This window comes from Scomber japonicus, chromosome 5 (assembly GCF_027409825.1).
Source record: "Scomber japonicus isolate fScoJap1 chromosome 5, fScoJap1.pri, whole genome shotgun sequence".
In the NCBI taxonomy this organism is placed as follows: Eukaryota; Metazoa; Chordata; class Actinopteri; order Scombriformes; family Scombridae; genus Scomber; species Scomber japonicus.
The window spans coordinates 24,079,663-24,103,044 of NC_070582.1; the positions used below are offsets into that span (position 1 = coordinate 24,079,663).

General features: G+C 41.3%; 3 protein-coding genes across 7 annotated transcripts in view; 1 reads left to right on the forward strand and 2 right to left on the reverse strand.

Moving 5' to 3' along the window:
• The window catches only part of mob2a (MOB kinase activator 2a), a 59,014-nt gene extending 53,037 nt beyond the window's left edge, over positions 1-5,977 (forward strand). For both annotated transcript variants that reach the window (XM_053319768.1, XM_053319767.1), the window contains exons 3-5: positions 8-101; positions 3,383-3,507; positions 4,108-5,977. In XM_053319768.1, the coding sequence (XP_053175743.1) occupies positions 8-101; positions 3,383-3,507; positions 4,108-4,421 (533 nt within the window). In that variant the 3' untranslated portion in view covers positions 4,422-5,977. The remainder of the gene's footprint in view (positions 1-7; positions 102-3,382; positions 3,508-4,107) is intronic.
• Positions 3,464-8,277, reverse strand: kcnj11 (potassium inwardly rectifying channel subfamily J member 11). 2 transcript variants are annotated; one of them, XM_053319766.1, is made up of 2 exons: positions 7,145-8,277; positions 3,464-3,523 (listed from the first exon to the last, which is right to left on the reverse strand). In XM_053319766.1, the coding sequence occupies exons 1-2, from the start codon at positions 8,192-8,194 to the stop codon at positions 3,464-3,466; spliced, it is 1,110 nt and encodes a 369-aa protein (XP_053175741.1). In that variant the 5' UTR covers positions 8,195-8,277. The 2 variants fall into 2 exon arrangements, with proteins under 2 accessions (XP_053175741.1, XP_053175740.1); XM_053319765.1 differs by lacking the exon at positions 3,464-3,523 and having other exon boundaries at positions 6,911-8,277.
• A 1,142-nt stretch (positions 8,278-9,419) lies between these two features.
• abcc8 (ATP-binding cassette, sub-family C (CFTR/MRP), member 8) overlaps positions 9,420-23,382 on the reverse strand; it is a 58,964-nt gene continuing 45,001 nt past the window's right edge. For 2 of the 3 annotated variants that reach the window (XM_053319763.1, XM_053319762.1), the window contains 15 exons: positions 23,284-23,380; positions 21,511-21,758; positions 19,257-19,423; positions 18,570-18,797; positions 17,464-17,556; positions 17,104-17,206; positions 16,539-16,652; positions 15,042-15,162; positions 14,396-14,526; positions 14,188-14,266; positions 13,890-13,998; positions 13,321-13,424; positions 11,156-11,289; positions 10,030-10,092; positions 9,420-9,557 (listed from right to left, as the gene is read on the reverse strand). In XM_053319763.1, the coding sequence (XP_053175738.1) occupies positions 9,420-9,557; positions 10,030-10,092; positions 11,156-11,289; positions 13,321-13,424; positions 13,890-13,998; positions 14,188-14,266; positions 14,396-14,526; positions 15,042-15,162; positions 16,539-16,652; positions 17,104-17,206; positions 17,464-17,556; positions 18,570-18,797; positions 19,257-19,423; positions 21,511-21,758; positions 23,284-23,380 (1,929 nt within the window). Of the gene's footprint in view, positions 9,558-10,029; positions 10,093-11,155; positions 11,290-13,320; positions 13,425-13,889; positions 13,999-14,187; positions 14,267-14,395; positions 14,527-15,041; positions 15,163-16,538; positions 16,653-17,103; positions 17,207-17,463; positions 17,557-18,569; positions 18,798-19,256; positions 19,424-21,510; positions 21,759-22,601; positions 22,672-23,283; positions 23,381-23,382 lie in introns of all 3 variants that reach the window. The other variant, XM_053319761.1, reaches the window with a different exon arrangement.

Genomic DNA, 23,382 nt, shown 5'->3' on the forward strand with positions numbered 1-23,382 from the left:
GCTACAGCAACAACATTCTTCAATCTTATCAACCTGCAGTACAGCACCATCTCAGAGTTCTGCACTGGGGAGACCTGTCAAACCATGACGGCATGCAACACGTAAGTTAACCCCCCACCACTTTTGGTTTATTCATTGCTCACCTACCGAGGTCCATTGGTTTATTTATCAGAAATCTAGCGTCCCATTGGTTAATTCATCAAGGGATGCTTCCCTGAATTAACAGTGAAGGACTCAAAACCCAGAGGGGTTTAATCAGGTTGATTTTGGTGTTTTTACTGTTCACACATTCTGTCTTGGAATGTGCTGTAGTCAGCTTTAACACACCACAGTGAAACACGGGACAGGCCACTGTCACAATCTGTGTAAATACTGCTTTTGTCTTTCTTTTAATGTCCCTGTGTTAAATGTGTGTTTCCCTTGTCACATTAGTCAAGCTGTGTATTTACAGAGCTGCAGTACAGCAGTGTGACACCTTTCTGTCAAGCATATTTAAAGAAAGCATTGACAACACAGACCACAGTGAGCCAGATAAAGTCAAGACAACAACTTTTTACCCACTTTAGTTTACAGCTTGTTTACAGCTAATTGCTGCTGTCCTTGTTCTATGATAATGTGATCATTTTAGAAGAAGCACAGATGGTAGGTGTAGTCAGGAAAAAGGTGACGCTCCAAAGGTCAATTACCTCATGTTTTAATCTATAATCTATATAAAGTTGCAGTTTTCTGCCAAGGTGTGTAATTGCTACAGTGTACAGTAAAACAGGGCATACTTCTGCTGTAGTCAAAGTTGAATGATAATCACAACATGGAGGCATATTCATGCCATGTTATCAGAGGGGAGGTGACTAACTGTAAGTATTTATGACTAGTCTTCCCTGTCAGGGCAGGGTGCCGTCTTTATGTGTGAGCCCTTGTCTTTGGAGTGAGGCCTTCACTACCCCTGTGTGTACTGAAAGCTGGAAAAACCAGATTCCCCACACTTCCAGAAACAGCAGCACTCAGTACAAACCTCTTAACACATTACACAGAGTATACAAGTGTATGTGCACACCCACGCAGGACAAAAATATGACAATGACAAATAACACAGCTGTTGAGAAATGACACACATACGACAGATTTGCTGTGAGAGACCAACCTGTCACGAGTTAACCTCTCAGTCAACAGTGGATTTTTCCACTGCTGTCACCTTAAAGCTGCTGCTGTTAACACACACCCTGAAAAATGGAAGACGCAACCTTGCTTCGTCTGCGGTATGTGAAGAGAGGAGAGGGCAGTGGCGATTAACATGTTTCTATTTGCACTGTCAGTTGAGCTGTGGAGAGTTGTAGAAGCAACACAAGGAAAAACACAGTAATAGACTTTTTAATTAGTCTCACAGCTTCAACCCCAGAATAAAAGGTCCATGTATTTTAGTGTCTTTCACCTTCCTCCGCTGCCCAGCACCCTGCACCCCACCCTTTCCTGCCCATGGAGGACCTGGCACCCACGCCCCCCTCTGTGGTGAGAACTGACTGAGCCACAGTCACAGCAGCGTCAGTGCCCCTGCCCGAAGGCAGAGCTCAGCACTATTTTTGGAAGAAAATGTTTCCATGAGCTATGAGGGAACGGAACCATTTGGTAGCTATTTAGACCCATTTTGAATGGGTGGGTGGATAGATGTGTGTGTGTGTGTGTGTGTGCGTGTGTATGTGGGTGTGTGAGAGAGAGGGAGAGGGAGATGTGTTGTAATATGCTTTCACTGATTATTAGCATTTGTTTCAGTCTGTTCTATTTTGGGTTTGTTTGTTAAAACAAAAGACAAAAGTTTCAAATATATTTATTTTCTCTAAACATGTACATTATACAGGTGGAGCCAAATATCATATAGCCCTATACCAACAAAAATAAAAATCTTGGAGACTACAGAGGGATATGCATTTCAAATATATTAAATGTGTGAATGAATGAATAAAACTGATTCATAAGAACAGAAAAGGGAAAAAAGGAACCCTAACAATAATATATTTTTTCAAGTTTTGGTTGTTTTATTGTTCAGTGCAATTAGATGAGGAATTTCAATTTAATGTAATACAACTTACTTTATCCCTGTAAGGGCGACAGCAGGTCACGACCCAGATCAACAGATACACACACACACAGTTGACAGGAAAGAAAGAACAAATGACAATCACAAAACTAAAAACAATGAAATGACTACAAGTTTAAAAACTATGTGGAATTATTAAGAAACCCATGAATAGAAGCCAAAGGACTTGTACATCACACTCCAACCCTCACATGAACAGCGTGCATACTGCAGGTGGATGCAGTTTCATCATCTCAGGATGTCTGGGCGGAGAAGAAGGAGTGGAGAAGTCATGTTTGTAGTTTAGTCAGCGTCTCTCTCTCTCCCACACACACACACACACACACACACACACAAAGTCTAATCCTATGTGACTAAGTGTGTTGTAAGCGTCTGATTCTGGTTCTGTGGTCAGCACTGACCCTCCTGCAGGGTCAGTAATGCGGATGCTTCACATTCCTCAGGATTTGTAATGTCTGCCCCACTGCCCCTCAGACCAGCGCCAATAAACAGCATCACTCCTCGCACTCTACTTCTTTACTGCCCTTTTGTCTCCGTCCTTACCTTACCTTTTTGTCTCTTCTTTCCTTAGCTCACTAATAGCCACCTCCTGCTAGCTCATATATCTCTTAGGTGATCTGCTAGCGTGACTAGCTCTGTGCTGCTGACCCGCTCTTTGACTTTTGCTAACCATCCGCTAACAATTCAGCTATCTAGGTCAGCCCATCCGGAAATGTTTGACCCGCAGCGGGACAGGCCCAGGGACTGAGGAAGGAGGGGGGCGGGGGATCAGTGTCCCGTTAACTCCCGTGACAAAGGGGAATTTGGCCCAATCAGGAAATTAAAGCTCTGGGGCACAGGGTTCACCAAGTCCACTGGAATGAAAACATGCAAACTTGATATGTGGATAAGAATGTGTCAGTATGAGTCACAAGATGGTTTGTAAACCGGTGCACAAGAGTCAGTGGCCCGTATCTTCATTCAAAATGAGACGTGAGTAGGAATATGGGTTTTCCCTAAATGAGGAAATAGAGCAGGTTAATGTCTCATAGGACAATTATGTCTCACCGGTCACCTGTATGTTGTCTCTCTTCCTGCTTGTATGAATAATTTCACTGTTTAAGTTCCAGGAAATGCTTGTGTCTGTCAGAGCTGCTGCTACCTCAACCACAGACATTCTTTTCTAAACATTCACTATGATTAATTAAACGTCAGCTCACAGTTGTGAAATAATGTCTTAAGAATTGCATAATGGTATTATTCAAGGTTTATGTGACCAATGCTTTTTGTTCTTTCTGTGTGTCTCTCTAGAATATACTACTGGTATGACGAGAGGGGGAAGAAGACGAAGTGCAATGCTCCGCAATATGTCGACTTTGTAATGAGTCTTTGTCAGAAACTGGTCACAGACGAGGAAATCTTTCCTACAAAATATGGTGAGTGTCCCCTCCTCTGCCTCTGAGGTGCCAAAGACCCCCAGAAATAACTCCTATTGTACTGCTGCCCCCTTCTGCTTAAGATGTTGAAGTTCAAGAAGAGAGTGAAGGAGTGGTGGTCTTACAAGAGACATTTCTGTTAGACTTTTAGCAGTTAAAGGATACATCTGTTCTTCTTATGATAAACAAATCAAATGAAAAGAAATTGATCCTCCTGACAAGTATTCCTCTGGGCCAGGGAGCTCCTTTGTTGTCCAATTAAAAACACATAAATGAGCCACAATACTGACACATTACACTATATTTTCAGTTACATTATTAACCTGCTGCTGGAAAGTGTGTATTCATGCGCAACTGAAAGTAGTCCAAATGCTCTATTTCTTCGAGTTTGACTACAAAGAAGTTTAGTTAATTAGTTCTTAAAGTTACACGGATGAATATATCATTCTGCACAGTGAAGCACAAACATCCAACTGTAGGAACAAGAAGAAAAACACATTTTTTAAGCGGAGGTGAACTTTAACCATTTTCTCCCCTGTGGTGATTCCAGTTTTTTAATCCCGTCTCTCCTGTCTGCTTTTGTTTCCTTTCTCCCCTCAGGCAAAGAATTCCCCAACTCCTTTGAGTCCTTGGTAAAGAAGATCTGCCGGTACCTGTTCCACGTGCTGGCTCACCTCTACTGGGCGCACTTTAAAGAGACCGTGGCTATGGACCTGCAAGGCCACTTGAACACTCTGTATGCACATTTCATCGTTTTCGTAAGGGAATTCAACCTAGTCGACCCCAAGGAGACCTGTATCATGGACGACCTGTCCGAAATCCTCTGCGCCCCCGCCCCGCCACCTGCACCGGCCCCCTCTGCCCCAGCCTCAGCGTCCTCCCCCTCTGCACAAAATCACGTGACGGAGAGATGAGCAGGGGGTAGCGGTGAGACACCAGCCCCGGGGGGTGATAGAAGAAAAGATAGAGGAGAGAAGGAAAGACAGCCTGGCCCCCTTCCTTGGTGCCAGTAGGACTTAAAGAGACCTTCCACTACCCTTGTATTTCGCTACGACACCAACCAACCAGCCGGAAGGAAGGGGGGGAGGGGGTTTCAGGGGGGTTTGGGGTGGCGGGGAGGGGTTTGTCACGCCAGCAGGAATTGGCGTGAGCTTTCCTCCCAGGGGCAAATCCCTCCCATCTTCTCTGCAATTTAAACTAGGAACAAAAAAGTATGTGTATGTTTTTATTTTTTGGTTTTATTTCACTTTTATTTTTGTTGAAGTTTTATTCAGTTTTCTTTTTTGTTGGGGAGGGGGGAATGCAGCGTGTCCGTGGGCCCTTCACCTCCCTCTATCCTCTGCCTAACATACAGTACAGGAAGGGGGCTCTGCTTTGCTTCGACCTACTATTGTACAGTGTTGTTAATGTGTGGAGAAGAGGCGTCTCTTCTGACCTGCGGGCTCGTCCTTCCCCTCTCTGGCGGGCGCACGGCCACCACGTCGGACAGCGGAGAGCCATGTTACTGCCTGACGGGGTGAAACTAGCCAGTCACTGTTTGGGTTGTTTATGTGGGGAATGATGAAAACGCTCCCTACTCAGGACCTGAGAGAAAATGTCACTGCTGCCAGAGAGAAGCTCCTCTCTTTTCATTCTCTGTCCCTCGTTCACCAGACTGCTCAGTCTTGCGTTTTACAGACTGTGTATAACTCCAGTAAAGCCACATAATCACCCGGTGTACCCCTAACGAACATGTCCCAGAGCCAACCTGTAGAGGGCAGCAGAGATGTAGAGAACGCCACAGAAACAGGGAGACAGAGAAGAAAATATAAAGATTGTATATTAGATATTTAATCTGACCAGAGAATCGACACTTTGAGACAGATTGGTGTGGCTGAATCAGAGCTGTTTGATGGTGTTCAGCACAGCAGCTTCTTCTTAAAACCACCAACACCACCCCCACACCCACTCCAGCAGCTCAGAAGGACAAAGACATGAGGTAATGTCTGCCGGCCCAGAGAGGGAGACGGAAAGAGGGGTGAGAGCAATGGTGCGGAGCTGCTCTGCTGTTTCACAGTCACTAAAAATCTCCTTCTGTTGTTTTATTTTTTTGGTTTGTTTGTTTGTTTTAATGTTTTTTTGTTTTTACGTGTCCCTTTTTAAATTTGCTTTTTAAAAAGATTATCAGAGGAAAATTAGTTCGGAAATAATAATAACAATAATGGTATCATTACACATGTATAGAAAATGCACAGTCTGCTTGGACTTTACTGTACAAAGAATCGCAAGCGGGTTCTGTCAGACAGCCTCTGTATGGAGGAGGATTGGGTTTATAATTCTCCTTTTTTATTTATTTTAATTTTTTTTCTTTTTTTGCAGGGTTCTTCAGTTCTGGCTCTCGTTTTTATGTATTTTAATTATTAACTAAGTTAAAAGCAATTTAATATTTTAAGCTCTGCGGATTATAATCTAATAAAAGAGAGAAATGCCATCCTGTGTATGTGTCTTTTGTTTGTGTAAACAATGCAAAGGGAAGAAAACATGAAGATGTTGCCACCTCCAGTTTCACCCTTGAAGCTGTTTTGTCATTAGTGGTGAGAACAGTCGTATAGCTTCGGTGTCTGACGAGGAGCTTTGTCAAGGAGGAAATCATTGATGATGATGTCATCAATGGTATCTTTTCTTGAGTTTAGAAACTCAATTTTTAATCAGCAAAGGTTTTTACAAACTGGAAGTGTGGGGAGAGACAGGTGTGTACCGACAGTTATGGAAAAGTTGCATCATGGGAAATGTAGCATCCAGTATTTGTGGCGGTTAAACCACATAATAGGGACTGAATATCAGGATTGACTGGTCTAGTGTGTAGAACATAGCAGTTACTTAGTAGTTTATCACTGATACAGAATATCTGTACTTACATATTTGTCAGCTGATAAATAAGAAATTGCAGTAGAGAAACGCCACCATGCTTGAGGTCATTTGTCCACCAGAGAAGTTCATTTCTTGTCTAAAGTATATTATGTTATAGCTTTTATAACCAAATGTGAAGGATATATAAAATATCAGGCAATTTAAATAAATTTAAGTTTTTCTCAATTTATATTGGTATTGGACTTTATTGAAGTCGTATTATTTTGTCCACAAACAACACACTACATGAATCTTTCTTCTTTATTGCTTTATATTTTTCATTCTGACACAATTAAATATAAAGACAATTGTCTGTAGAAAAAAAAAAAAAAGATTAAACATCCAAACTGGACTTTGTCTCCATTCTAGATATCAGGACTTATTAGTTTAAATAACAGTCACATCTCATAAAACTCAGTGCATTTGTTATCTGTGCATTTCCACACTGACCCTGAGCAAACAGCATGTTGATGTGCGTGCACATTTGATTACATGGTGAAATATACTAATAACATCTCATAATATAGTTAATTATTAAATACATATGCGTTTCATCATTTAATACTCTTCATACCTAAGTAATCAATCTTCATTCATTCTCATACAAAATGCTGGCTGACATGTTTTACACAGATCATCACTTTTTCTAACTCTCTAGCCTGGACCGCCGGGCCACTGTGCGCCGCCTTCTCACAGACGTCCGCAAGGTGACGCCCTCGTTCATCTTAAACAGAGCGATGCCCCCCACTTCATCCAGTTTCTTGGCGCTACAGCAAGGTGTCGGCACCTTCATAGTATTGCCGAACTTGGAGTAGTCCACCGCGTACATGCCGTCCTCCTCGGACACGGTAGGCACGAAGCGCTGCCCCCACAGGATCTCCTCTGACACATAGGAGGTCCTGGCCTGCGTGGTGATGCCAGTGGTCTCTACAACCCCCTCCAGCACCACGATCACCTCGATGTCCTCGTGCTGCAGGTCGGTGGAGGAGAGCTGATACAGAGGGCTGTCTTTGTCGATCACGTGGCAGATGATGAGTGGGGACACCAGGAAAATACCGTTTGTGCCCACCGGGTTATCCATGTGGATGTCGATCTGGTCCAGAGGCACCATCTCTCCCTCCTCGGTGGTGGTTCTCCTTACCACCTGCATCCGGACGGTGGCGCTGATGATCATGCTTTTCCTCAGGTCCCCGATGCGCACCATGAAGCAGAGTTTGTTGTTTCGGACGGAGATGACGGCGTGCTTGCTGAAAATGAGAGTCTCTGCGCGCCGGTTCGCCTGCGCAGTTTTCATGAAGATGCAGCCGAGCATTATGGCGTTTATGACCAGCCCGACGATGTTCTGCACGATCAGGATGATGATAGCGGAGACGCACTCCTCCGTGATCATCCGTCCCCCGAAGCCGATGGTCACCTGGACCTCTATGGAGAAGAGAAAAGCGGAAGAGAAGGAGTGAATGTCCGTTACGCACGGGATAAAGTCGTCTCCATTCTGGTCCAAATCGCCGTGCGCAAAGGCGACAAGCCACCAGATCATCCCGAAAAGGAGCCAGCTGCACAGGAAAGACATGGTGAAAATGATGAGCGTGTGAAGCCATTTTAAATCCACCAGAGTGGTGAAGACGTCCTGCAAGAAACGGCCCTGTTCTCGGATGTTAGTGTGCGCCACATTGCAGGTGCCGTTCTTGGCGACAAACCGGGCTTTCCTCGGTTTCGCCTTGAATTTGGGCGGCTGCACATCCTCAGCCAAACGTGTTAGCACGTAATCATCAGGAATGAGTCCTTTCCTGGACAACATAGCGCTCCCATACTATGCACCCAGAGCCTTTTGGCTTTGGAGGCACTGATGCGTGAATGAATTGTTCACTTCTCTCCTGGTGCCTTTTCTTACCAACCCGACGCTCATCGGTATCAGCACCGCAGCAGCTGTCGTGGAAAGGGGGGAGAGTCTTGTTGTCGACCGTTTTCTGGAGGTATGTGCGCTCCTCACGTTGCCTCCAGATCAGGCGATTCACAACCGGGCAGTCCCATGAGAAGATTCTTCTTCCAGCAGCGCAGCTGCCGCCGTCACTCACTCACAGCACCGACCGAGCAGGCATAGCTGCGCCAAGTCACGCCACGCAGTCCCGTGCCATTGTAAATCAGCCCACTGCTGGTGCGCACTTGCCGCGGCCTCAGACACAAATGAAATTCAGTGAGATGGGAAATGTAGGTGCAGGTGTTTAGCGGGCCTCTGAGCCGAGTTTGATCACCTATGGATAAGAAGGCTGGCCTTAGTGGCGCAGTGACTCCGCCACTTCTCTACAGCTCGGTAACGTGAGATGGGAACGCGAGGCAGTCCCTCCCTCCACCATCTCTGTGGTGCCCTTCCTGTGATTTTCAATGAGAATGCAGGAGCGGGTCCATTATGCATTTAAAAGAGTTATATGTGCAGCACTGAGTGCCACAGGCAACTCATACTCTAATGAGTTAAATATAGGGCACTCTACAGTAAATCATCCTCAGGCTGTTTGTTATAAACCTCCACAGATTCCATAGATAAAGAAAGAAGGTTGTTCAACCACAGGGGTCAGATTTAGTTTTTTAACTACTGTGTTTTACAGTGGTGACCGTTGGCCACTGTGTGCTGCTGGCATCCATATAACTTTCTAATGTCAGATGCCAGTCTTGGCTCCAGCAGTCTTTCACCCCACTGTGATAGCTATGAGAATATGAGGACGATCACTCTGTTGGCTTCTTGTGCTTCAGTCCAGCACATTTTAAACTTGCAATCCACCAGTGACTTTAAAAACACACACACACACACACACACACACACCACTTTCTTACTTCCCTCATTTTCCCCAAAACCACACACAATAAAAACCACCAATTTAAATGATAATTTATGTTTTATTAACAAAGAATTAACATTTTTATGTACAAATATAATACAACGTGATTAAAAAATAAAGGAAATATATTCCATGGGACAATTGCACTTTGAATGTCTTCCTTTAATACTTCCTCTCCCTTTTTTTGTGCTACTTGTCTGCTCGCACGAAGGAGGCAAAGATACTGTCCTCCTTCTCCAGCAGGGCCTGGGGCCTGTCATACTCCAGGATGATCCCCCGCTTCATCACAATCACCAGGTCGGCATTCAGGATAGTGTGGACGCGATGCTGTGCAGTGGAGGGGGAGAGAACATTTGTTTCTTATACAGACTCAAACATCCACAATCATAAAAAGTCAATTCTTTATTGTTGTACATTTGCAAAAGATATTTGAGACAGAAACTGCTGTGTGATGCTGTTATCAAATTGCTGGTAAAGGTAGGACATGAATTAAGACAGTTGCTGTCACAGACACAAGACACTCTAGCCTTACAGTCAAGAAATGTTTCCTCTCAACTACTTCATCTGATTGATGATAATACTACAGGACCCTGAAACACTTTTACTTTTAAATCTGGCTTCATCAGCTCAGATCTTGGCTGCATTTCATCGCCTGTTCTCAACGCAGTCCTGCAGTTGTTATATGTCCACGCTGCATTTTTCTGCAGCTCTGCATCAGTTTACATGAACTGCATCAGCAGTGCAGATAAACGTCAGAGCTGCATGCGTTACTGTAAAGAGTGAAGGGTACAATACTCACTGCAATTATAACTACTGTTCGGTCAGCAAAAGCAGTCATCACCACTTTTTGCAGAATACTCTCCTGTGGGGACAGAGGCAGAGAGAGAAAGGAGGATGACTATGACAAAAAACACTAATAGATTCAATATGACCTTCCACTGGATAATACACACACATGTTCAAATTGATTTACTGCTAAAACATCTGTAAACACAGTAAACACTCCAGCATTTTGTTTTCCATGGAAACGCCACATAGTTGTATGTTTCACTCACTTTATAGGATCTAACATGACCTTCTTTAGTCTGGAGATTTTAGCATCACATTAATATCTAATGCTGCAAACTAAAATGTCTTTGAAAAGCATTAAGATCTTCTTTCATGGAGCCAAAACCATCTCATGAAGCCTTTTCAAACTGTCACCTCCTTGTTCCTCATTGACTGAGCTCGCTGTTGGGTCCATGACCAAAGCTCAGCTCTGTTTGCTGGAGGGCAGTGGACGGTACAGCGTTATTATTATACGCTGGAATTCTCTTTGTGCCTGATCATTGAAGAGAAGGTTTTAAGTAAGAAGCAGTGATTTGATGACGCCTGTGTCCCCTCAGGCTCTTACTGAGTATTTTCCTTCTATTTCATTCTTTCTCTTCCTGCTTTACACACATCTCCTCCTCCACTCCAGCCTCCTTTTCATTTTCCTCTCATATCAAAAATCATCAATTAGTGGTACAATCCAAAATTCAAACCTGCTATTGCTCTCAAATGATGGACATATCTTTTAATCATTGGACTAACTCTAGACACCAACATAATATAAGTAAGAGTCACAAACCTTAGTTCTTCCATCTATAATTATATTATCATATAACTTATAAAATATAAAGTTTAGATGGTCAAAAATCACAGACTGGGCCTTTAAATGTCAGCTTTTCATCTGTGTTCATTGTTGCCATACCTGCAGATGAAAGTTACCTGGTCAACTTCAAGCTTCACCTCTCACATCACTGTATCTCTTATTTCCTTCACCTCCTCCATTTCATTGTCTCTCATTTCCTTTATCGCGTGTGCATGTGTGTGTGTTTCCTCCTCTCATCTTCACCTTTCCATTTACAGCCATTAAAATGCTCCTGTGTTAAATGCACACTAACCGTTGCCATATCAATGGATGCAGTGGCTTCATCCATGATGAGGATGCTGCTCTTCCTGACAAAGGCTCTGGCCAGACAGAACAGCTGTCTCTGACCCTGGCTGAAGTTTTCTCCTCCCTCTGTCACCATGGTATCTAGAGGAAAACAACATACAACATATTTAAACATGGTTTATAAATGCATATCAATGCACCACCAACATTTATGTTTACATCACTTCAACATGATCATTTTTCCTAGATGAAAGAACAACATTAATCTGTCATTAACTCTTGGCTTAAAGATTGATTTGCCGTATACATTTCTATGTTTTGAGGCCATGATAAAAAAAATAGATGCTTGAAAAACTGAACTGCTCTCTAGTGACCTATAAGTCAGTTGGCTTTCCAAAACTGGTTACATGGGAAAAGCTTTTCAGGGTATTTAAGGTTAAAAACAGGAAATTGATGGTAGTTTTTAAAAGAAACTTTTTAAAATGGATCATCTCGAGCTGCTGGAAACAGGATTCATAAAAATAAATAAACTGTAGCCATCAGGATAACATGCATGGTTAACAGTTGTTCCTTTACTGAGGAAATGACCAAAACATCTGATACATTTTCTGAATAGTAAAACAGTAAATCAAAAATAAAAATGTATACTACAGTATTTGCAGTCTATATTAAACATTAATGTTCTTGTTCCTACAGTTATATGTTTGAGCTTCACTGTGCAGAATGATGTATGTGCAGAGTTTGACACTAAAGATTGTTTTTACATTTATCTGCTGAAAATGGAAATTTTTATTGAAAATCTGACTTCAAAGTTTAAATTTAAGGGCAGGCTTACGAGCATGATTTCTGACATCACGCATCCAGAGCCAATCCTGGTCTAGTATTCATCGTACACAGGCATATGTGGAAACTTGAAGCCTCCTGTGCACAAATACTGAGAATTGACTTTACAATGAAGTAGGAGACATACCCTGTGTGAATTTGTATATTCAGAGATTCTCTAATTTGGAATGAGGAAGAAGGGGTAGTTGTCATTTTAAAGATTTTAGATAATTTAACTTTTGTGGATAAAAACACAACTATTTTTCAAAGTACAATATTTTATATACTTATTCTCAAAGCATGAATGGAAGGGAACTTTAAATATATGAATGATTCAAGAACTAATTCAAACTGTGCATCTTATTTTATAAAAAGTAACCACCACTGCAGTAACAAAGAGTCCTCTACTACAGTGCACACTGATTTAAATACAATCACTGTTGGCACTGCAATTACATTCATTCAATTAAAGAGCAACATTAACTAGGCCATTAACTCCTGGGTTACAGATCAATATCTTACTCAACATTTAGCTCCAGTGAATATAAACTCTAGCAGTGAGTAGCTCAGTTTCAATATGTCACACACACACACACACACACACACACACACACACACACACACACACACATTTGTCAGTCTCACAAAGTGAAAGGGCAGGTATCTGTGGCAACCACAGCAAACTGAAGTACATCAAAGTAAGATGAACACCAGCAGTCTGTATGTGTGTGTGTGTGTGTGTGTGTGTGTGTGTGTGTGTGCGCAGAGTAGGCTTCATGTTTTTATGAGAAGGTTTTGAGGATGACAGAAACATAAATAACTGAGTGATGAACTGCAAAGCAACAGGAGCTAAAGTAAGTCACCCTGTAGAGAGGAGGCCTCATTCATCAGCATACCAAGCATTCATCACATATATAGTTTAACTCCACTGAAGAGGCTCTCAGCTAATATCTGGTCTGATCTGTGGGACTGCTACAGTCTGAAACTTAGCAAGACGGAGCAGCAACACATAACACAGCTCTGACAGGGACTTAAAAAATTAATGCTCATGTATTCTGATACAGCAGCTTGATCTTGGAGTTGAGACACATGAGCAGCTGATAGTGAAGGATTTACTATGTTCATTGCACACATGTTTGATTATATCCTGCATTCTGCATCATTTGAGTGTGTTGAAACCAAGACCAACAGTTAAATGTGGAATATATTTGTTCATATAGTATTTTTTAGTCCCTGACATTAACAGTAATAACGGTCTTTATACACACACACACACACACACACACACACACATACAGACACACACAAAATAACACAGACGCAAACTTTAACTGACAGATATATTCTCACCAAGCCCTCCAGGAAGCAATTTAACAACAGGCTTCAGCTGAGCGATATCCAGAGCCTCCCAGAGCATCTCGTCTGTAGCCTTCATCTCCGGATCCAGGTTGAACCTAAACACACACACACACACACACACACACACACACACACACACACACACACACACACACACACACACACACAGGCAACTATGATCAACCATCATACTGTGAGGTGACTGTATCAGGAGAGCAGCGTTTTATGAATATTTCAATATATTTCCCACACAACAGTTTGGCCGCTTTTTAAAATTTCTACTCATCACCATTTCCGACATGACGAAGCTTTTATGGTCACTGTTGTTGAAGTCTAAAAATAAAACTCTGCGGTGGAGTTTTCAGAGGAATGTCGTCTTATCTACACACTCTCAGCTCTACTCATGCTCCAGATAAATCACTTTGAAGTGTGTGTGGCTGTTTATCAGCTGGAGTTACTGGAAAAGTTTTTTCTTTTTCTTTTTTCTGCTGAAATTAGAAGAACTTATCATGCAATCTAAACTGCTGTGAAGATGGACATGACAGTAAAGTTCATCATACCGGATGGTGCCGCTGAACAGGATGGGGTCTTGGAGGATGATGGACAAGCGAGACCTGAGGGTCTGCAAAGGCAGCTTAGCAATGTCGATGTTATCAATCACAATCCTCCCTAAAGGGGAAAAAACACTCATTAATTACATGGGTGCAGCATTTAAGGTATTTCATTCATCAATAAATACAGCTTTTTTTGTTTTTACTAGTGCTGCATTTAGGATGGAATTGTTCACATTTCATTAGAAATATTGAATTAAGTTCAATAATATCTGCATACTGATGTGAAATTGAATTTATATTTTACCCTCAAACATGTCCACCATGCGGAAGAAGGCCAGGGAGAAAGAAGATTTGCCGCTGCCAGTCCTGCCACAGATTCCCACCTGAAAACAAACAAATCTGAATCATCATTATCACCAATACACCATCATACACACACACACACACACACACACACACACACACACACACACACAGAGACACACACACACACAGGTTGAGCATTTGCTTACCTTCTGTCCAGGGCTGATGTGTGCGTTAACATTTTTGAGCACAGGCTTCAGCGTGGTGTCGTAACGGACGCTCAGATTCTGGATCTTGATCTCTCCATGTCGGGGCCAGCCTTCAGGGACCTGAGACACAGCTGAGCACACACACAGAAACGCCACAGGAATTTAGTTTTCATTTACTTTATGCCTCTTGGGAAGCCAGAAGCTAGAGGAGACTGACTGTAGCTGTTTCTGCTGCTGCCTAGTAGTAGATATATAATTGATAAGTGTCATTTTGTGATGATTAGACCCAAATGTAAAACGTCATCACATTTAAAAGTAGTAATGAGGCATTTTAATACTATAAAGGCCGCCTGCCACTTCGTTAAAATTTATATGGGTGAAAGGAAACATGGATGTGAAATAGATTATTAGGAGGATTAAAATGCTTTAACTCCTCTAAAACCAGCTGAAGGGGGATAAATATACATTTCTCATGAGCATTAGTACTATTATACCCCAGCTTGAGCTGACAATGATGAATGTGGGGTAAATGTAGGACAACTTTAAACTTCATCATGAGCGAGGAAGAAATCACAACCAGACAAGATTTCTTTGTGCACCTGCTAAATTAGTCAAAGGTTTAATTTAAGTGTGTTGCTGCACTCACTGAGCAGACCATCGTAATTCTCTGGTTCAGTTTTGAGGAGGCCGTTAATCCTCTTGACTGAGCCTAGCTGTACTTCCATGTCTGCCAGGTTACGCACCATCCAGTTCATGTAGTTGGACACCTGATACATGAGGGCAGGAGGAGAAGGAGGAGAAGTGGAGAGGAGGAGGAGGAGGAGGAGGAGGAGGAGGAGGAGGAGGGGGTTGGATAGAGACGAGTTGGGAAAATGTCAACACAGAAAAACACACAGGGTTAGAAGGAGGTTAATGAGTCAGTACAGTAATGTTTCTGCCCATAGAGTAAAAAAGAGGTGCTAGAAAATGCATGCATGACTAACATTTGAATAATTAAGGTTCATTGCTTTCATACATGTATTAAAATAAGTTTTCATCAATAAATACTATAATGATGCACAAGAATCTGTGATTTTCACTTGGATTTTACAGTTTGTCTCTACACATAGAATCAACATTACAAGTTGTTGTGTTTACAATAGCTTAAAGTAAACAAGGTTTTCATGTGACAAACACAGCTTCCTGTTATGGAAAATTAAGATTAAAAAAAGGGGAAAACGCTTGTGAGCTGCTATTATTAACCAAATTCATTCTAAATAAACAAGCAATGACTACTGTAAATCTAATTTTTAAACATAAAATGAATAAAGTGGTGCCACATGCCCACTACCAAACAAGTTTTTAAAACGGAATATCCTTGATCAGAAATATAATGGAGCACAGTGAAACATCTCATATTTGTTCAGATTATGAAATCAGTCTAAAATAATGTAAAATATACACAATTAGAAACTAATGGACTTGTTAATCATAAGTCCATGAGGTCCCTGAACTACAGGAAGTTATTTAAACCTCAAATCTTTTCCTTTGACTCCTGTCAAGTTGCACAACAATAGAGCTTATAATTAATTTATCCAGTTAGTATATCATGGATGTGTTTGAGTGGTTAATTAATTGTTTTGTATTGCATTCATATTAATAATAATAATAATGAAAATAATGCATTTTATTTAAAGGTGCCTTTCAAAGCACTCAAGGACACCTTACAAGGCACATACTGTATAACACAACAATAGTACATCAAACAATATAAATCAGGTAACATTGATGAGGAAGTTAGTGCAAAGATAATTAAATAAATATGAATGTGACTACATAGTGTATTAGTACAATAAATTCATATCAGATGTGTTTTGTAAACTGTAAATATACAAATGTGAAGAATATTCAATATTTAGTCATTTAATATAAGTCTTTGTTTAACGCAAGTGTTCCTTTTGTAATATTTTCTTCATATTTTACTTTACAAAAACAGAAACATTTTACCAGTGATAAAGAGTGTTGTAGCACCTTTTAGATCCCTGTGTTTTAATGTGCCAATACCGCCATTAACTAGTGTGGTTAACCATCTGTAGGGTCCTTTAAATGACCAGTAAAAAAGCAATAAAAACCCCCACAAACACACACATGGACAGAGTCTCACCATGAGTGCATAGGTCAGACCAAGCCCCACCAGACCGGTCGACAGCTGGTTATAGAGGGAGTTTGTGATGGAGGCTACAGCTGCTACCAACACCACACAGGCTCCGATATACTCCTGCAGAGAGTCAACATGACAAGAGGATGAAGCACCACTGAATAATGGAGAACATAGGACAAGAGATTGTGCTATGTGAATAAAATAAAAGGTAATAAAAATCAAAAGTTGATTTATGATTACAGATCTGTTTATTGTCAACACATGAAGACAAATCAGTAAAAAGCCCTGTGTGTTTTTATCTGTGAACATTCATCAATAAACATATCAATATTATCTCCACTGCAGCTGAGAAACACAAGAATCTGAATGAGCTGTGAGAACCATGCATCTGATACATACAAATTACAAGAAGACACACGTTTTGTGTTTATAAAAGGATAGGGAAAAATTCAGTTTTTTATCATCCCAACAGAGGGAGCAGTTACGGGAAACCAGATGACTGCTGTCTAAAGTAAACAAACAGGATTGATCAGAGACTGAAGGAGCTGAGCAGTAAATGGATCATTACCATGCGTACTTCCAGCCAACGATTGGCTGCTGTGAGGAAGAGAGAGGCGATGTTGTTGGCATCTGTGAACTGCAGTAACCTCTGTCTGAACCTGGGCTCATATCTGCCAGAGGAAAGATAATTTATAATTACCTTCTATTCACTGATAACTGACTGCATTCTATGCAAACAGTGCTTGTTCATCAGTGTGTATCAACATGAATCAATGAGGAAAGCTTACTGGGAGATTAGCATGTATTTTAATTGATTAAACTAAAGGACTTTTAGGAGAAATACAGTTTAATTCCCTGTTATACTATAATCTTGATGTTTCAACCCCTGAAAGACTCTGAGGATGTGAAGAGCCAGACAATATGTTACCTGAGGGCCCTTATGGTGGTGAGGCCTTCCACTGTCTCAGAGAAGTGGGAGAGTAGGGGGAGTTGGGTGCTGTCCTCAAGCTGCTGCAGGTCCCTGACCAGAAGATGGAGGAAGCAGCAGAGAGAGAATTATCAGCTGAAGCAAAGCTCAGATGATATCATCCATACAGTGGATGAAGACGGCAAAATATGAATAATTTCAGCCTTTATTTAATTTGTGTCACACGAAAGACTTGTATGACCCCTTTTTCTGTTATACAAAGCAGCATTGGGCCACTGTCTATTTGAAAAAATCTATTGAAAATTGAAAATTGAAAATTGAAAATAACCCAATTTACTGAAAATGTCCCCATCCAATAGTGTTTATCAGAGTGGCTATTACCGGGAAAAGAGCTACATTACAAAGTAAGGATATTGGGGTTGATAAGGGGTTTGTAATTCAGATATTACAACATAAATTAATGAGACTAGATTTGAGGAAGCTTTGCTGTAAAATGTATCCTAGACAAAACTGTAGGTCTATGCATTTTGGGCATGTTTTCATTAATTATGGAGACACTGGAAACATTGGAGAAATGATGAAAACAGGAACAAGAGGACAAATCTCACATCCTGTTAGGGTTTCAAGAAGTTCAAACCTTGAAAAGATTAAAGGAATTAATAAAAGAAATCCCATGCAGGGATGTAGCCAGCGTTTTATAAATACATGAGTCATGAGTTCAAATTACTCCAGTGCAATGCAACCACCCAAAGACATTTTAACAAGCCAAAACTTATAAATCATTTACTTGCATTATTACTATTTCATTTTTCCACATTTTACAGAACATTTCACATTTCAGTCATAGTTTCAATAAATTGAAAGTTCTTACATTATGATCTAAATGCTGTTCCAAAGCATTCCTCATACTCACGGGAAGATCACCCAAAAAGTCATATTTAAATACATTTAAATAATACATTAATCATCCTGTGTCATTTTTATCTAATTGTTGATGTAAATTCCTCCTTGAGCTGGTAACACATTCAGTAACAACACCGAGCAACAAACGTTGATGAAAACCTGCTCATCTGTGATATTTACTCCCTTCCTCCTGTCAGACTCACCTGGAGGCCACTCGAAAGTATTTCTGGATGAAGTAGCAGGCGACAGCCAGCGGTAGCAGGGCGATGAGGAAGACAGGGGTCACATAGGAGATGACACCCAGGGCGGACACACACAGCAGGGTGGAGCGGGAGAGGCACTCCAGCGTGGTCGGGATGTGCTGGTCAATTGTGTTCATGTCAGTAGAGAACCTGTTGAGGATGCTGCCGAGCGGCGTCGTCTCAAACAGCCTGGAAAGATGAAGAAAAAAAATGTGTTTAAAAGCTAGTAAACTTCTAACAAAATGTACAAAATCTGGACAGATTTAAGTGCACATGCATTGTAATACTTCACTTGCTTTATTTTTTTAAGATTTCCATAACGTGATGATGATATTCAGCAGCTGGTTCAGTTCAAAGCCTTTCATGTGAAATATATCAGTTTATCCAGCTGTGTGTGTGTTAGTGTATATGCTGCATGCAGGTGTGTCATGTGACTTTCTTTATGTAAGTGATGTCCCCTGGGTTTTGTGTAAGTAAAGCAGATGGTGCTCAGAGTAATGGGGCGAGAAAAAGTGCTTTTGAGCGTAATTCCTATTTTAAATGATGTGTTCTTTCACACATACAAACACACACAGAGTATCTCTCTCCATCCCTGTCACACATCATGAGGCAAAGCTGCAGCACACACACTGACACACACATTCGTACCGCATGGGAGCCAGGATGATCTTGTTGAGCAGGTTGTGGTGGAGCTCTTTGGCCACGCTGAGGCCCGTCCACTCCACAGCCACAGAGGTGGCCAGACAGAGGACGATGCCCAGGCAGCACAGCACACTGAACACCAGCAGATACCAAGAGTGACTAAAGCCACAGTCCTACAGAAATAGAGAGAGACAGGGTTATTAAAGATAAGGCTGCAACTGTGTGGGTGTGTGTGTGTGTGTGTGTGTGTGTGTGTGTGTGTGTGTGTGTGTGTGTGTGTGCGTGCGTGCATGCATGCTTGCATATGTGTGTGTTTTAAAGAGAGTGGGGCATTTCCGTCAGTCAGTTTGCTTGTACATCAATTATAAGCATAATTAAACTCTGAGGCTGGTTAGAAATTAGCTGTCTAATGTGACAAAAGCCAGTGAAGCCTTCAGAGCTGACAACAAGAAAAAAAAGCTCAGAGATGCTGTAGCAACCTGCCCTGAACTTCTCTATTTTCTATTCAATTTATTTTCCTCTTCACTCTGCACTGTCTCAAACTTTTCAATTTTATTTTAATCATTTTTTGTGATTATACATTATACGCAAGGATTATCTTTCTTCCCACATTACTCCTTCATTTTCTATGATGCATTTGATATGATTTGAAAGATATTTTATGTTAATGTTTTCAGTTACTTATCTGCTTGAAATATCACTTTGTGAACTCAGATTGATAATCCAATTTGGATTAATAGGAAAAAAAATCTATTCAAAATATGTTTTTTGAATTTAGTTACTAAATCAATGATTTCATTTAATGAATTCTAGCATTACACTTGTGATATCATACCATGGGAATAATGATGCAAACACTTTTGTTATAATTATAGTAATAATAATACTACTGCTCATATTTAAAATAATGTTGACAACATAATAATGACCTCAACTTCAGTAACTATCTGCTATCATTCCTTTAAATGGCAGGTCTTTCAATATATGGACTCTGTTAAACTTCAAATAGAGACACATAATAGAATTAACCACTTATAACTTGACCTGTAAAAACAGAATTTCAATGATAAGACACTCCCTTAACCCGCACTAGAAACATCAAGAATTTCCACTGTAATCCTATACAGAAAGATTATTAATCACTTGTGAGGGCCTTTGTTTAGTGTAAACTGCTGTCTGTGCTGTTGGACAGCAGCCTGACAGCTATGTGAAGTGGAAGTAATGTGCCAGAGTTTGTGTTTGATAGTGGAACAGGACTTCAGAGTGTCCCCACGTGGATTAGTCCACGACAGACTGTAGATAAGATACACTTAGCAAAGACACAGTGAAGCTTAGCCAAACAACATGTCCTCAGCATTTAAACGACAGTTTATCTGCACATGCAGTCTTTGTCCATGTGTGTGACAGGAAAGAAAGAAGTGAGGATGAGACGACAGGAGGACGCAGTGTCTTTTAAAATTGCTGTCCTCAAAGCCCAGCTGACTCTGTCTTTAGCCGCATGACTGTGTGAAATGTGACCTGTGGACTGCAATGCCAGAGTGTGTGTGTGTGTGTGTGTGTGTGTGTGTGTGTGTGTGCCAACTGGGGCTATATTTGTGAGGAAGCCACTGAAAAAAACATGCTTAAACCCAATCAAAAGTTGAATAAGTATAATGTAGGTGTCAAATGGCCTCTCTTTCATACTCACATCGATAACAAGTTGTGATGTTTTCACTCTTGGACTTAAAAGGATCAGAATTTGTTTATTTATGTAATCTATGCAGTCTGTTAGACCAACTGAAAAAATCACTGCATTATTGCAAACCTCAAATATTATTTCATAAATGTATTTTTCCATTCTGATGATGACGTAATATGTAAATGCAGCTGAGACACAGTTGCTTCAGGCTGTGTTAGTGAAGGCTCCATCTGGAGCTGGCAGTGTCTGTGTTTTAGGTCAGCTCTACATAACTGAGACACACTGCAGAATTACTGAGTAAATTATTATGTAATTTCACTTTACAAAAAAATACATATGATGATATGATTAACAGTTTTCTATTGAGACCAGCAGTTGCCAGTTATTTTGTTTATTTTGTTGATCAACAGACAGATAAACCAATCGTTTGAATATTATATTAATACAAATATATCTAATTCAGCATCTGATTATGATATATTCCTCACTACATGTATCAAGCAGAAAGACTTTATGACTCTAAAAACTGCTGCTTAATGCAGAAAGGATATTTTTGACCATCTCTCCCCTTCAGCCTCTCACCTGAACAACCGTACAGTTGCGAGCCGATGCCTCTATCTTGGCCGTGATGACGTGTGACGTCCAGTGCGCCAGCCAGTAGTCGATGGCGACCATGAGGGAATGTTTGAGGAGCTGTGATATGAGGAGCAAGATGAGGAGCAGGAGCCCGGCAGAGGACAGGTAGGTGCCACAGGAGCGCCAGGGGATGGTGGCTCGCTGACGCATTACCAGTGACAGGTTATCATCATCGTCGCTCTCCACAGATTCCTCTGAAGTCAAGATGGAGACAAGTTAAAATGTATAAGAGGCTCAGTTTAGTTTTTGGCCAAATGTGAGATTTGACCAGTATAAGTTTTGATTTATTTGAGAGGCAAAAATAAACCGAAATTTTTTTTTTAACTGTGGTCTCCTCTGCTGTGGTGGGGTTCATATGCTCTCTATTTCTAACGTTCCTCCTACTTTCTAGATATTTAATATAGATAGTTAATCATTTTCTCAGCTTGTTCTCTCCTGTGTCTCTCTGGAGAACAAGTGCTAACAAAGAGAGGAGATAGGGGCCAAAGAAGAGGAGAAACCAGAGACGGAGTATGCTACAGTTTTCAGTATCCATATTCATTCATGCTCTATGACATCAGGCAGATGCTCATTCCCATGAATGCAGTGTTTTTCAGAGATAGCCACAGCATGACACACTGACTGGAGGTGAGGAGCTAATTTTAACAACCTCCTCACCCCTGATGTAAATATATCACATCACATCATGCAGCAAGCTTTGGAGCATGAGGCTGCATGTGTGAGGTTTAGACAAGCTGGAGGCAGAGAGGAAGCAGGAGAGTTGTGGAGGAAAAGAAAAGGTCAGCATGACTGGCAGGGCTGAACGGATCGCAGATACCACCATCTATCATCATGCTGGCGGGTTTTGAAGAGCAACATTGACAAATGTTTGGGGGGAAAAAAGCGAGAGAAAGAAAATACTACTTGATGATGAGACTCTATGATGATGGGAGAAGCTCACACAGCTGCAATTTGCTTGCAGCGTCACAATGCCACAAACGTTTTCTTTTGCTTTGTTTTGTTTAGTTTGTTTCTCAAACCATGCTTTATGGCCACACCTGCTCGATCGAACATGAGGGCAAGACCTGATGCTGGAGCCATCGCACAAGTCCACTCAGGCGTGCCACCAGCACACGGGAGACAACACAGAACACAGATAAAGAGTACAGCCACTGCACCTTAATACCTTCCTCTACAGTCGCATATTTCACAGCAGTAGACACACACAGAGAAATGGTCAGATTGAATATTTCACAACAGGCTGGAGGAGAGAAGGCTGTGTCATAAACAGTTCCTAAGAGAACCCAAGACACAAAACACCAGACTCAGAGAGAAGAGCAAGGTGTCCGAAGCAATGTTTGAATTATATTAGCACAAGGGGTAAGAATAAAATGAGTTGTATATCAATCCAACACAATTTCTGTAAATCTCATGTTGTAGATATTCATGTCATAGTGAAATTGATGCGACAACAACTGCACACCAACACATTTCAAACATTAATCACAAAACACCACCGAAACTTTTAAAAACCAAAACAGGTTGTATACTCATTGCATCTCCATGAAAAGAGAACACAAGGAAAAGGGAAATGATACTCTGCGTTTATCATTACCAGGATACACACACATATACATTTTAATCAGGTTCAAATCAGTGAAGTGATTCAGTGGATCATCTCAAAGTGTAATCAAGCTGCTGTTTTCCTGTTGTCATGGCAGCAGTCATGTGACCTCTCACCTTCTTCATCGTCTTCGGTCCCGACGGCCTCTCTAGAATACATGGCCCTCCGCAGGTTTTTCCTCTCCAGATCTGTCAAACTGGCGGCAACCGTCTCCT